Genomic DNA, 14,404 nt, shown 5'->3' on the forward strand with positions numbered 1-14,404 from the left:
TTATCCATCCGATTTAACAATTTGGAAAGGCACGCCACTAAACCTGGCATGAAACCGCCTCGGTAGGCTGGTAGGCTGACGGGTCGGGAAGGAGGTGCTACACCGCCGTGGTTTAAGGACTGACAGAATGGGAGAGAGCAAGAGGTTCTTATTTAAAAAAGAGACAGGACAGGAACTTGAGATGGGTGACGACCTAATTTTAAGAGAGATGAGCCTGATTGAAGGGAAAGCACTAGATATGGGGGGGGGGGGTGACAGGTAGAGCAGAGACCCACAGATGCAGGAGGAGCTAGGATCCAGAGCCTTCCACAGAAGAGACACCTCCACCTCTGACGCCAAAGGGCAGGAATGAGAAAGGAGAGATGTGGAAAGTTGGAGAACGGGGAAAAGAAACCAACTAGGGACTCGGAAAACATCAAGGACGGACCTGAATGCCCCCGAAGGTCGGAAGCACAGGAGCAGCATCGCTCACTGGGGCGGGGTCCTCGCCGGCGGCCAGCAGCCCTTGTGAACAACCAGGGCAGCTGGTGGGTGAGGTCAGGGTTGGTTTGCTGGGGGAGTGGTCCAGCCCGGCCTGAACTGAGGGTTGGTTTGCTGGGGGAGTGGTCCAGCCTGGCCTGAACTGAATAGTTTCTTGTGTGTAAATCACAGGCTGAATCACATGACATTGCTGATATCTGACCATGTTTTACCTATAAAAACAATTTCATACGGTACAACCTCTTATTTGCTGAGTAGCTAACTTTACAGATGAAGAACCATAACGATCTACGGGCCATTAACAGCCTGACTAAAACTTTCAATGAGACAGGACTGGAGAAAGAAACCTCCCAATAGCAGAAAATAAAGAGTAACTACAATTATTTGTGAATATGGCAGTGAATTTCCTTTAATCAAAGACAACCATGACAAATTCATTAACTATCAAAAGCTACGTTTTACTAAAAGCAATGTCTTTAAAAATGTTTAATCGTACAATATATACAATACACGCTGCTCTCCTTTTTGGATTTCACTATCCACTTGAGTCCTAAAAAAAAAAAGGGAAAAATAGCTAGTTAATAGTTTATAAATCGAAAGTTAGTTCACTATACATAAATGAAATCTAACAACTAGCCTCTCCTCGGTGGGTGGGGCCCACATTAACCCACAGTATGTGTCTTGTGTCCACCCTCCCCTCTCCCTCAGTTGTCCTGGAACAAAAGAAGCTCAATTAAATGAGGCACATTAGGAAGAGGTTGCAGTAAGTACTAAAAAGCCAATTTTAACTTTCGAAATCAGAGAATTGGGCTCGGAAAAAAAAAAAACTTTAGCAATTATCTAATTCAAAATCCCCATTTTATAGGCAGATTTATAGAGGAGGAAAATGAAGCTGGGTGAGATTAAGAGACTGGCCCAACATCTTAAAGTACGGGGCAGAGCCGGCCGAATCCAGGCCCCGCGATTCCCGCCCACAGCGGCCTGCAGCAAGGTGCCAGGTCAGACCCAGACTTCCTTCTAGCTCTGTTCTCCTTCGTGAAAATGAAGACTTACTTCATAACCAACTCAAATTCCGGAGGTGCCCACTTACTGGCTTCATTCCCACGTAATCCTCCTTTTCTGCTGTGTACACATAAAGTAAGGGAATCTACCGGGACAGTGAACAAAACTGATAGGAGGATTTGATACTCCAATCATCCGATTTATCAGGGGCGGGGAGCCAAACCGAGAACAAACTCCCGCTCCGCCTCCTTCAACTGCCTCCTAAGAACAGCAAAGTAATGAGTCCAAAGGAGGGAGTGGCAGCCATCAGGTCCCGCTCTCTCACCAGCACGCACAGTTCCAAGAACAGGCACTAGGGGGAGGCAGAACCCGAAGTCTATGGGACGTGACAAAAGTAGGAATGGTTTGGAAAGCCAAGTTAATAAAAACGTGCAGCCCTCGCGTAGGAAACGTTACCTGCAGCTGCTGTCAAACACTTAGCCTCTGCTGGCTCTGACTCGACGTAATCACAGGCTCTGAGATCTCAAAGGTCTTCACAATCTCCTGGCAGAGAACAAAGCACATTTGGGCACCGGCTGTACAGCGGTGAGGCCACAGCGACCCAGGACACCCAGCCGCAGCGTGCAGAGCTTTACCTCCCAGTCGCGGTAACTCAAAGCTATGATTCCTTGATTTCTGACTTGGCTGTTCTGGTCGATGACCTCACTTTCTTCATTAATATTGACAGGCTCTGTTTGAAAGACAAAGTTTTCAAAGGTTATCCAAACAGAAGAGGTTATCTGAACAAAAACTGACAAATAAGAATGAAACCAGTATCGGGAAGACACTTATCATATTAAACACATATTAGGATTTCATGCATTGGTGAGTTGTATTATTACAGTAGCAAAGAATCACATTTGCTTCCATTAAAAAAAAAAAGTAGAGTAACACATTCCAATCATTTGAAAACCTCTACATATCTATGTACCAACCAGAGCTAAGCCCTAGTGAGTTCATAAGAAATCGAGTAACATATAAGTGCAATAAAAGTACTTCATTCTCTACAGGAGAACTTGCAAGGAAAAGAGCGGTGAAGAATGTGAAATTATTCAACTAAGAATTAAACACTCTCATCAGGAGAAAAAAATAGAAGCACAAAAAACTGTAATTACAAACATTCTAAATTAAAATTTGAGAGAAATTATATCATTTCTTATTAAACTTTACAATATATATCGAATCAATAATATATAGATGAATCCATCAGTTTTAAACTATGGCCATATTTTCAGTTGAGCAAGATAGAGCATTATAAGTTTGTTACCTAAAGGAAAACTCCTTTACATTTAGTAAAATACATTTGATAAACTCTAGTACCAAACAGATTTTCTCTAAAACTGATTTTTCTGAACATAGTATCATTACCTATAATTGGCAGTCGATCTTGGTCAAGTTTTATCCTTGCAAAACCATCCTGAAACACAAAAATGACATTAGAAGAAGACTAAAACTTAGATCCCAAGCCCATAACTGTTGGATGAAAAAACTTAATTAGGAAATTCTGTCTCAGACGATGAAAACATGTCATAACAATAGTGAAGAGATTACAATGACAAGACTTTGGCGTCTTTCTGTGGACAGGCTCTCTCTCAGGCGTCTGGTCAGCTTTTGTGCCCAGACACAGCCTCCATCCTGAGGGCCTCTTAAATAAAACCATAACTGTCTTGCCTCTTTAACTGATTTATACATGTTTCTGAATATTCCACATTTTATCATGCATAAGTCTGTCATTTACCATTGATAAAATATGCCTGTTACCATTTCTAGGAAAATAACTTTGATCACTACAATATTTTTGTCTGAAGTTAAGAACAAACTCATCTTATAGGTGCAGGAAAGCAACCTGATATAAGACTTAAGACGATCTAAAGTAAATTTCCATAGTACATTTTTTTGTAATCGCTTACAGCACTTGGTATTCCTAGATGCTCTCCCATCCATGTACTAATAACCAGGCCCGACCCTGCTTAGCTTCCGAGATCAGACAGGATCAGGCTTGTTCAGGGTGGCATGGCTGTAGATTGATTTTGTATTTTGAAATAACTTCAAACTTAAAGAGTAATAAGATTACTGTAAAAACTCCTATATATCCTTTATCCAACATCACCAATTGTTCAAGTTTTGCCACATTTACTTTATCACTATCTCTCTATATTATTAATTTTTAGACAACTTGACCCTTGTCCTGAATACATCAGTGTGTATTTCTTGAAAGCAAAGGTATCCTCTTATACAATAAGTATCGAATTAGGAAATTTAACATTTATGCCATACTGTTATCTGAGCTATAGTTTCATGTTCAAATTTTGCCAATTCTTTCACTAAATAATTTATAAAGTGTAAAAACAGGAAGCACAAATTGTGAACTTGTTTCTTGTATTAGCTAGTTTCCTCTGCCTGCAGGTCAGTTTAATACTTTGCTACAGTGGGTCTAACATGCATACTGGTTAATACAAAAATCTTCGCCAGATTCCGTCTATAGCTTTTATTATTTATCCTTTAAAAAGAATATAAAGCAATTAGAGAAATAAATCTTACCCTGATAATGAAGGAGACATGAAAGATGTTTTCCACCGTCCGGGGGAAAGAGTGTGGATCAACCACAAAGTCAAAGAAGGATATAGGAGTATCAGCTATGGAGACAAGAGGAAAAAATTCTTTAAGGCAAGAAAATGAGTTTTACCTGTCAATAAGACCAACACTCCCTAGCGTTAGCCAGAGAAAAGACACAGGCGCTCGCTGTGGGAGTATAAATCGATACAACCCTTCTGGAGGATAATTTGGCATAGCTATTAAAAATATGAATGCCCAGAACCTGGCAGCCCTCCTCTAACAAGCTGTCCTACAGAAATATTAGCATCACGCACAAAGTTGCATGCCGAGATTTTTCACTTCTGTGGTTTACATAAGAGTCAAATGTTATAAAGAACTTACTCATCCACTTATAGAAAATTTGTTAAATGTATTTATGATACAGGCACACAGTGGGGAATCACTGAAAAGAATAAGGGGGAATCTATATGTACTGATATGGAAAAATGCATGGAAAAGTCATATTGCAGAAGAATGTGTTTATTATGATTAGCTTTGGAAAAAAAATCCGAACTACTTGTAATCATATTTAAATGATTCACATAAATCTAAGATAATCTGAAAATATAAACATCATGTTCTACAGTTGGCTACCTCTGGGGGGTGAGGAAAGGTGGGATAGGTACTTGACGTCTTACTTTTCTCAGTTTTATATCATGTTTTATTTTTTTAACAGAAAAAAACCATTTTTAAAAAATTAAGTTATTTCACCAATGTTCTCACATGGAACTTCTAAAGGGGAGCAGTCTCATGAAATACATATGCCAAAAGAAGCAAAAGGATTCAATATATTTTCCTGAAAATACCTTTTTATTTTTTTATTATTATTTACACCTACAGCACCTGGTCTTCCTAGGTGGTCTCCCATCCAAGTACTAACCACGCCCAACCCTGCTTAGCTTCCAAGATCGGACCCTGGGCTTGTTCAGGGTGGTATGGCCGTAGAACACGGACTGCGGCTCTACAGGGGCGCGAACCCAGGACCTTCTGCATATAAAGCAGACGTGCTAACCGCTACACTGTGGAACCATGTCCTGAAAAATACCTTTTAAATAAAAATACCTTCTCATTGAAAGTGGCACATGTCTAACCAGTGCCATTATAAATCGCTCTATTTTGAACTTGGCATCATACTTACGGTCTTCTCGAAAATAGGTTTGCAGTAATCCCAAGATTCTTTCTACTTCTTTTTCTGTTGCTTCTTGATGAGATTCTTCCATTCTCTTTAACTAAAAATATAAAATCATCATCAAGCCGACTGACCTATTTGCCCGCCTATTAACCTTCTCTGCTCTCTTGCACATCCGAGCTCCTCTAAATGTCTTGCTATTGGGGATTGCTAGCAGTTTTTAATCCCCACCTTAAAATATAGTTTTAAAAAATTCTACTTTCAGTAACATTTTATTTTTCCCAGAGTAACATTACCAAATCAATCATTTTCATGTTGGACATAAAACAGCAAAATATAAAAAAGGGCACTTTAGAACGAACAGGAGCTCTCAACTAGGAGTGATTTTACCCACCCCCACCTCCACCCTGGGGTCATATGCCAGTATTTGGTTGTCACAACAAGGAAATATTTGGAGAGGAAAGATGCTATTGGCATCCAGGGGAAAGAGGCCAAGGATGTTGCTAAACATCCTGTAATACACAAGACAGCCTCTCACAACAAAGAGTCATCCAGCCCCAAATGCTGGTGGTGCTGAGGCCGAGAATTCCTGGTTTAGAACGGATGCAAACTACATAAATGAGTTAAAATCAAGACAAATGCCCAATCCAATAAAAAGTCTAAAGGCTTAAATGAAATGATTAGTTAAGTGACCAAACCTGACTCGAGGCCCTAAAGCTTAGAAAAGATGGCCAAATTGCACATATGTTGTATAAGTGGCTGTTTTAACTTTAGGTGTTTTAAAAAGCAACATTTATAGAAACAAACCTCAGCAGGCATCTCCCGCTGCTCTTCTATCATGCGAACTTTTCTGGGACGATCAATTCGTGGCTTTGGCACAGGGCATTCTCCTTGTATTGAACCCAACCTAATGAAAAATACACTTTTATGTCTTGTTTTGTTTTCTAAACAAACTAATTTCACTAAGTGAAAGCTGTTCCCATGGTACAGTCAAATTTGGACATCGGTGAAATTCTAGCCGACATCAGACCAAGCCTCTTGCCAGGTTTGTGACATCCTTTCTGCTACCTTTGTTTCTAAAAGTCTTAGGAGCTTTACTCAAATACTAGCATATTTTGCTCTGAACAGTAAGCCAGTAAATATGCTTTTAGTCTTCCACCTACCCTACTGTTTATATTTCTGCAAAGCCAACTTCAGAAATCAAAGGAAGGACTAACACTTGGGGGGAGGGGAAGTTAAAACCCTTTGGATGAGGTGTGCCAAGTGGAGGCTCACAGCCTGCAACCCCAGAACACACCTGTCTTAGAACAGGACTGGCAGAGGCCATGGGACTCCTTTCCCTATTGAACTTCCTCCACCACCCAAAAAAAGCCCTCCTGCAGACTTAAGCTTCAGTAATAGCTGTATCATGTAGAGACCAAGGCACTAAGAACTTAGACCCATGTGGTCTCTGCTTGAAGAGAGCAAAGTATACTGCATAGACAAGACAGACGTATATTCACGCAGAGAGATTCCAACATAACATGGGAGACCCTGTCGTGCTCTGTCAGAGTGCTACGTGCGTGCTGTGAGGGCATTTGGGCAGAGCTGTCTACCCAGACACGCAAGTAATCCATTTGGGGAACATGATCCTACACTGATACTTCTGTCTGGAGAAGTTATGGAGGCTTCCAAGTGGGATAAATAAACCGTACCAGATGGAAAGATGGGGGAGAGGACATTGCGGGCCAAAGGGACATTAAGTCCAGGGGCACAACGGTGTAAGGAACTCACTGCAGCTGGAAGCCGGGCTGGACGATGAGATAAAGTGTAGGCCACGTCACTAAAGGCTAGCCTTAGGGTCTAGATTTATGACAGAAGCTAGAACTCAACAGATTGGGAATTTACCTCTAACGAAGTTTGATCTTTAAGCTAAAATACAAACAGTGGTTCTGGGCACCTGAGTTACCCCAAGGCTTGTTAAAAAAAGGTGCCTAGTACACCTGCACGTACATAGCCCTGAGACACACCCAGTCTCAGGAAGCTCAGAAGGGCGAATCAGAAGAGACAAACGCCCAAGAGCTATACCACCTAAGGAAGACACAACTTGGGTGGTGACCCCAGAGCAGCGGTCCCCAACCTCTCTGCTACCAGGGTCCAGTGCTCCTGCGAAAATCTAATACCCAATGATCTGAGGCGGAGCTGAGGCAGTGATGCTGGCGCTGGAGAGCAGCTGCAGGTACAGGTGAAGCTTCGCTCGCTCTCCCGCCACCAACCTCCTACCGTGCGGCCTGGTTCCCAACAGGCCACAGACCAGTACTGGTCCACGGCCCAGGAGTTGGAAACCCCTGCCCTAGAAAAAGTATCTCCTGGGGAACAAAAGCAATGTATTTGAACACTATCTCACAAAAGAACCAGGAAGACTGTGCTTAAGTTTCTTCACAGAACTGAGCTAGGAAATTAAGACCAAAAAAAATTTCATTTGCGTATAAAGAAAAATTTTCAAAATTGGAGTTGTTTCCAAAAAATGAACTGGGCGGTTTATGTGACAGAGACTCAAGCAGTCTTCAAATACAGGTTAGGGATTATCCAACAATCGTATAATAAATGGCACTTTACATATATTGTTAGAATCCTAAGATACCCTGCATAGGCACGATCATCCTTCCATAAGGACTCTAAAGATGAAAAAACACAGCTAGACACTGTGCCACAGAACTAAGTACCGCATACGATAAAGCGAAAGGGCCAGCTGAGCGCTCCGGCCAGGAGGCTCCGGCCCAGAGCCTGCCCTGATGAGATTAAGCGGGACCAGGTCCCATCCACATAAAGTTCAGAGTCTCCAAACATTGGGATCATGATCGCCACCTATACAATGTCAAATAACTTTTGTCCCTACAATAAAAAACAAGGTTTACAAATGGCTGGTCTGTCGGATTTTTAAAATAATCTTACAGAAAGTGGAATGTATGGGTTTTATTAAAGGTGTTTTCTGCTGTTTTGCCTGATATTTTCCAGGAGTCATAGACTATGAATTCAAAATCAGAACCATCTTCATCACGGACGAGTTCTTCAGCTTCGAGCGGATTTACACCCATATGTGTCAGCTGCAAAAATGAAGGGAAACAAAAGACGCCAGTTAAGCCACAATCGGTCATTCCCCACACCCCATAATCTGTCCTGCTAAACTTTAAGAGGCCAGAGGCAAAGTCAGTTTCTGTGTCCAAACACTGGCTAAATTTCTTATTATAAAGATAATTTTATATGTAAATTACTATTTTAAAAGGTACTTCCTTTTGGCAGAGGACAATCCTCAATGTACTTAGAACCTTCAGTGAGAAAGTGAGACAATGTAGGCCAATGGTTGTCAAACGGTGATACCGCTCCCCAGGGGTCTTTTGGCATTATCTGGAGACATTTTTGGGAAGGTGCAACTAGCCACCTAGTGGGTGGAGGCCAGGATGCTGCTCCACATCCTACAGTACACAGTACAGCACCCGCAACAAAGACCCACCCAGCCCCAAATGTGCACAGTGCCAAGACTGAGGAACCGTGCTCTAGCCCACGGCAGGCTGCGGGGTTTGGGTATGCCTAAAGAACTAAGCCTGCTGCGAATTTCGGGATCACAGGTAGTTCATTTGTAAAACATCGGTAAAGCTGTACTAGCATAAAAATATGAAATCACATCCCAAATCAAAAGCTCCAAAACAGAACAGGAGTTTAGCTGGCATGCGGATTTTCATTTCTACAAGCTCCCATGGACCTGCATTTAGCGTGTGTCAGCACATCCAGGGCCCTGGCTACGGCCAGCAGGAGGACCACTCATCTGAAAACCGCCTTCGTGGGAAGAGCTGGCAGAAGCCTGCGAATTCTCTTATCTCAAACCACCTCACAGAAAATGTATTATATTCAATTTGCTTTTACGAAAGTACTTTTATTATAAAATGATAAAATGCCTGGAAGTTCTCAAATTAAAACAGTAATATCGTGTAGAAACGATAATCAAAAAGCCCTCACGAGAGCTTAACCCTATCAAAGGCGATCCATTTTTTTTAGAAAAGAGGCTGCGAGAGGCCGAAGAGAGAGCTACGGTCAGCTCCCCTCCACGCTCCTCTGCCCCATCCACCACCACCTGCTTGCCGGAGGACATCTCAATTTTTGTCCAGTCAAATCTACCGATCTTGTCTTTACTGCCTCTATATTTATATATTTATATATATATATATATATATATATAATATATATATGTTTATATTATACTTGTAAAGTTCTTTCCCACACAGACACTAAACAGCTATTAATTTAAGATTTTATAAAGAATGATTTCAGACTTCTGGAATTTATTTTGATATATTAAAGAGCTTACCCTGATAAATAAAAGGAATTTTAAGAAAGATAACCCAACATAGGGCCACTTTATTGGGCCGCACATTACTGTGCATTTTTAAAAATGCATTATACTTCAAAATAAAAAAAAAAAGTTTAAAAAAGTTTGAAATTTAAATAAGTTAAATTTTAAATTTAAAAAGAAAATAAGGTTTTAAAAACAACAGAAACCTCAGACCTTTACAAAATAATTTATCTGGTCAAATCTCATAGTACTAAATCATTTTAATAACCATATAACAAGCATCCAGTAAGAAATTCAGTGTCCTAGCAGAAATGCTAGGACAGAGGTTGGCTCAGGGTAGAATTAAGAAAAAAAGACAACAGAGTAAGATACAAGGACAGTTTCCCTGTGCTTTTTTGGGTAAATCAATCAAGGAAAAGTTTCAAAATTTCAGGTAACAACCATTCAAACTTAAACTTATTAAGAGGCAAAGAAAAGTGAATAAAACAACAATCAAACCCCCCAAAAAGCAAAACCTCAATCATATTTATATGGTTCTGAAACATTCTCAAAGGCAAACCAAAATGTGCCCCTCCATCAGAAGGACTCGAGCTGCCACCTGCAGTGTGGGTTTCTGCCTTCCCCGGGGCAAAGGTCCCAGGTCCCTGAGAATGAGCAGAACACTTATGAACTGATAGGTAACTAAGGGAAAAAAGCGGCCGTTTACAAATAAACAAGGCCCCAGTCTGAGAATGCTAGAGATCTGCACATTGCTCTAAGCCCCTGGCCTAGATTCCCACCACATAGCTCTCTACCAGCATCCGTTTAATTTGGTAAGATCTCTGAAGAAATCTGAGAGAAAAAATTTTAAAAAAGTAAAAACAAAGTGAAAACCATTTGCATATGGATATAAGCAAAGTAGATAAATATACAACATGTGACAGAAGAAACATTTTTTATTAAGATTCTGTAGCTTTGAACTTACTAGAGTTTCAACATATCTTAACATATCAAACGAGTTCAGATCAGAACGCAGTTGCTTTGCTTTTTCTTTGCCCAAATCTGAAGCCAACACAAGAAAGTGGGCATCCAGGACTGCTTCTCTTGCTCGAGACACTATTCGAAAAAAGAAAAATCCACAAATTACAAAATATACATTGTCCACAAGTATTTCTCCTACATTTCCAACTAGCTACTCAGCATTTCCCACTAGACGAAAAAAATCTCAAAACATACCTACGTCTCTCTCAAAGCTGGCTCCCCTGCCCAATTCACCAAGATCTGGAATCAAAGCTGACCGGTCTTCCTAAAAGCTAGCTCTGCCTCCAATTCTCCTACTCCTGGGAATCAATCCACGATCTCTTAAAAACTCTGGTTTAACCTCTATAATCTCTGTCGCAGGCTTTTCTCTTTGACTCCAGTAACCCATCCTAGCCATTATTACCACCTGTGCTGATTCAAGTCAAACTGAGCGCTCACTATGTGCAAGGCGCTGGGCTTGGCGCCATTTGCTGACCAGCAACAAACAGGTAAGCTGTCAAGGAGCTTCAGCTGAAAGGATGGGTAGGTGCTGGGCAGGCAGCAGGAGGTCCCTAAGCACCACACGAACAGTCTGGAGGGAGCAGGGCAGTGACCTCGGAGGACGGGGGAGTCCCAAAAGGTTTGACACAGGACATGGGATTTAAGATTTAAATAAAAAGAGGCCAGAAGACAGGGAAGGGCCCACTGGCGGAACCAGCAGTGCTTGCTGGGGTGTGTGGTCATCGGACCCCTTAGGAAACAGGCAGTGTCTGGGACACCTGCAAAGGCCGAATGAAAAGGAAGCCTGGAAGGGCTAAAGGCAGCAAAGTTTATCCCTAGGCCATTTCACTTGGCCCACCGATTTTCTGAACACCCCTCGGGCTGGTGAACTTGTGGACCCCAGCTCTTGGTTTTATAAGTCATTTTCCCCCCTCAGTTTTATTTCAGGAGAGTCACTGCAAAAGTGACAGTGAGAGAACAAAGCAAAGGCAGATGCAGGTTCCGGGCTTTCTGGGTCTCCCTCACCCATGAGCCTCCCAGCATGTGAGCAAAGTGCTAATCTCTGCGGGGGGTGGCTTTCAGGCCTCCAGGAGTTCAAACTGAGCCCATCAAACCCGTGGATGCTAAGGAATTCTGTGTTTGCTGACCAACTCCGAAGGCCTAGGTGAGTGGATCACCTTGCCTTAAAGAGGGGACCCAGAAGACAAATCCACAGGCGAAGCCACAGGCGAGGCGATGATGTGAGGATCAGAAACTAGTAAGATGCACAGTAAGTATCAAGGGAGCAAATGAGTCAAGAGCAACCTTGGGGAGACTGACTGTGGGTCCCGCCTTGGGAAAGAAGAAAAAGCGACAGAGGGTGGAGGAGGGACTCCACCAGGAGAGAGGCTGGTTCCGGAAGGTTTTCATGAGATTAAGCAAATTGGCAGATCAGGGCGGGGCACGGTAAGGAGGTGTGACCAGAGCAAGACAAACATCTGAGCATGAAGACAAAAAAAAAAAAAAAGGGGGGAAAGGACACAACATTTAAATCATTAACCAAACTAGGGACCGACTAGGAACAAATATTCTGGTCTCCAAAGAACGGGCCCATCTGTGGGGTCACACGGCACAAGTTCTGTTGACTCTTCTTTAGACTGCCTGTGTCCGAATCCTCCCTGCCACAGAAGAGAAGGGCCTGGAGGGAAAGGGGGCTGGGAACTCGTCCTAGGATGCTGGGACCCAGCGTCACTTCAGGGAGCACAGCAGCCTGTCCTCTGTCATTGAGCACACTGCTGCTACCGCTACATTGCTGCTGCTTTTAAGTCAAGCAATGACTATTTTTTAAAGCCTCATGGTTGGTCTGTCTCTCTGTCTCTCTGTCCTTCTCTCTCACACACACACCCTAGAGACCAACAGGTCCACGTGTAGACACAGCCACCCCCACCAGGTTACAGTGGACTGACAGCAAGATGCTGAGGAGAGGCCCTCAGGAGGAGGACAGGAAAAGAAACAGGATGTCAGACGCCAGCTCGGTCCTTTAATTCACCCATTCAATAAATGAATGTGTGTACCCTGGGGACGGACACAGCGGTAAATACGGTAAATACGGCAGAAAGATCGAAGGTAACGCAGGGAAAGTTCTCAGGCAACAGAACCACCTGAGCCACTTGTAAAAAGGCCGCTGGCCTGTGGCCAGGACTTCCTGCGACGCCCTCGGGCTATGCTTGAGGAATGGAAATAGCACTATCATAGAAGTGGTATTACTACGACAGTGACAAGGGTTCCCAAACTGGTGAGGCACTGCTATCTATAAACGTGGGACTTGTTCAATGTCAAAAATGTTGGCGCGCTCTCTCTATATAAAACTAATTAAAATGACCCTAAAACGTGTAACAAAAAGCTTCCATTTTTAAAATAACAAATTACCTTCGTTAAACAGAGTGTTGGCCTCTTCAAGGACCTCTGTTAATTTGTCGCTGGCATTCAGTATGTCCTCCCGGTTTTCTATTTTAAAAAAACACAAGCTTGAGGAAATGTGCTCATATTCACTAGCAAGTGGTTAAAAAGGGGTCACCAGCAGAAAAGCCACGCCCAGCCCCTGGGGAATTACTTCGAACATCTCTATCGTTTTAACCAAAAGGTACGTTAAGAAAAAGGTGACGGTCCCCTTTAAATAACATGAATTTCAAAAGGCGACCATCTCCATCAAACCTTCGCCCAAAAGGCTCGACTCTGCGGCCCGTGAGGAGCGCTCCTTACAGTGGTCCTCCAACTTCGCAAGGGGCACGCGAGCCCCTGCGGGGCCCCACAACGGACTGGCGGGCAACCCCCAGTTTCGGATTGGATTTGCTTTGTGACAGTTTTCAGGTGACGCTACCGCTGCTGGGCAGGCGATCACACCGGGCAACCGCCCCAGTGCCAGAAAAGGAGCCTGGGGTCTGCGCCCCGTCTCTCCCCCCCTGCTTGGCCGTCTGGGCTCAGGCGAGTGACGGCCGGCGACCGGCCTCCGGCTGCGCCGTCCTGCCCAGCGGGGACCTGCGTGCCCCCGCCAAGGTCGTGCAGCTCGATCGGCGTGACGGATGCGGGGGCCCGTGGCGCGCCGCCCCCGGCGCGGCCGAGCCCCCGGCGCCGCCGAGCCGCCGGCTGCGCAGGGCCTGCGTCCCGCACCTGCCCCCGCGCGGCCCGCGCCCCGCCTTACGCTGCACGGAGTTGATGAGCGCCCGGTACTGATGGCGGATCTGGCGGCACAGGCCGTGGTCGGGCTCCTCTTCCAAGCTCGCCGGGTCCACCATCTCGTCCCCGGAGTCCGACGGCTCTTCCTCCTCCAAGCTCGGGCGCTCCGGGGCCTCCCTGCGCTCGGGCGCGGCGCCGCGGCGGGACCCGGACGACAGCGGCGACCGCGAACGCGAGCGGGAGCGGGTGCGATCCCGGTGCGGGTCGCGGCCCCGGCCCCGGCCCTCGGGCCGGCGGCCGCTGCTGTCTCCGGACATCGCGCCAATTCTCCGTGCAACTTCGGCACGGCGGAAGTTCGCGCCAGAAACTGAAACCCCTGCTCGGCGCGAGCGCCTGCTCCCGGCGGACGCGGCTCCCGGGCGGCGCGAGCGCACAGCGACGCCTGTGGCGGGAGGCCGGCGGCGGGGCGCAGGGGTTAGAGCGCCCCCCCACGGCGCCGCCGGCCCCGGCCCGCGCCCGCCGCCGCCCTGACTCTGAGCACTGAGATCCCACCTCCGCGGGCCAGAACCTTGGGTGTCTGGTGGCCCGCGCCCGCCCCACGAGGCCTTAACCTTCCCAGGGTCTCTCTGGCGCCCGAGCCCACAGCCACGGGCTGGCAACGTGCTGGGCGCGCA

The 14,404-nt window shown here is 45.0% G+C and overlaps 1 protein-coding gene and 1 pseudogene across 1 annotated transcript; both read right to left on the reverse strand.

Moving 5' to 3' along the window:
- Nucleotides 1-860: 860 nt before the first annotated feature.
- On the reverse strand, nt 861-14,094 carry NSMCE4A (NSE4 homolog A, SMC5-SMC6 complex component). The gene is made up of 11 exons (XM_016149093.2): nt 13,756-14,094; nt 12,984-13,061; nt 10,540-10,670; nt 8,180-8,331; nt 6,053-6,152; nt 5,255-5,345; nt 4,063-4,157; nt 2,890-2,938; nt 2,118-2,212; nt 1,939-2,025; nt 861-1,030 (listed from the first exon to the last, which is right to left on the reverse strand). Exons 1-10 carry the CDS (start codon nt 14,045-14,047, stop codon nt 1,951-1,953), a joined length of 1,158 nt encoding a protein of 385 aa, XP_016004579.2. The 5' UTR covers nt 14,048-14,094; the 3' UTR covers nt 861-1,030; nt 1,939-1,950.
- Nucleotides 4,948-5,063, reverse strand: LOC118604908 (annotated as a pseudogene).
- Nucleotides 14,095-14,404: the final 310 nt, after the last annotated feature.

Source organism: Rousettus aegyptiacus, unplaced genomic scaffold (assembly GCF_014176215.1).
Source record: "Rousettus aegyptiacus isolate mRouAeg1 unplaced genomic scaffold, mRouAeg1.p scaffold_m13_p_6, whole genome shotgun sequence".
Taxonomy (NCBI): Eukaryota; Metazoa; Chordata; class Mammalia; order Chiroptera; family Pteropodidae; genus Rousettus; species Rousettus aegyptiacus.

What these genes read in the sequence shown, in the direction of transcription:
- NSMCE4A (XM_016149093.2), bottom strand. Translation starts at nt 14,047, where the DNA reads ATGTCCGGAGACAGCAGCGGCCGCCGGCCCGAGGGCCGGGGCCGGGGC. An exon ending in ATGTCTCCTTCATTATCAGG is followed by an intron (nt 2,939 to 4,062) that starts GTAAGATTTATT and finishes TTTGTGTTTCAG; the next exon opens with GATGGTTTTGCAAGGATAAA. An exon ending in AGATCGACTGCCAATTATAG is followed by an intron (nt 2,213 to 2,889) that starts GTAATGATACTA and finishes TCTTTCAAACAG; the next exon opens with AGCCTGTCAATATTAATGAA.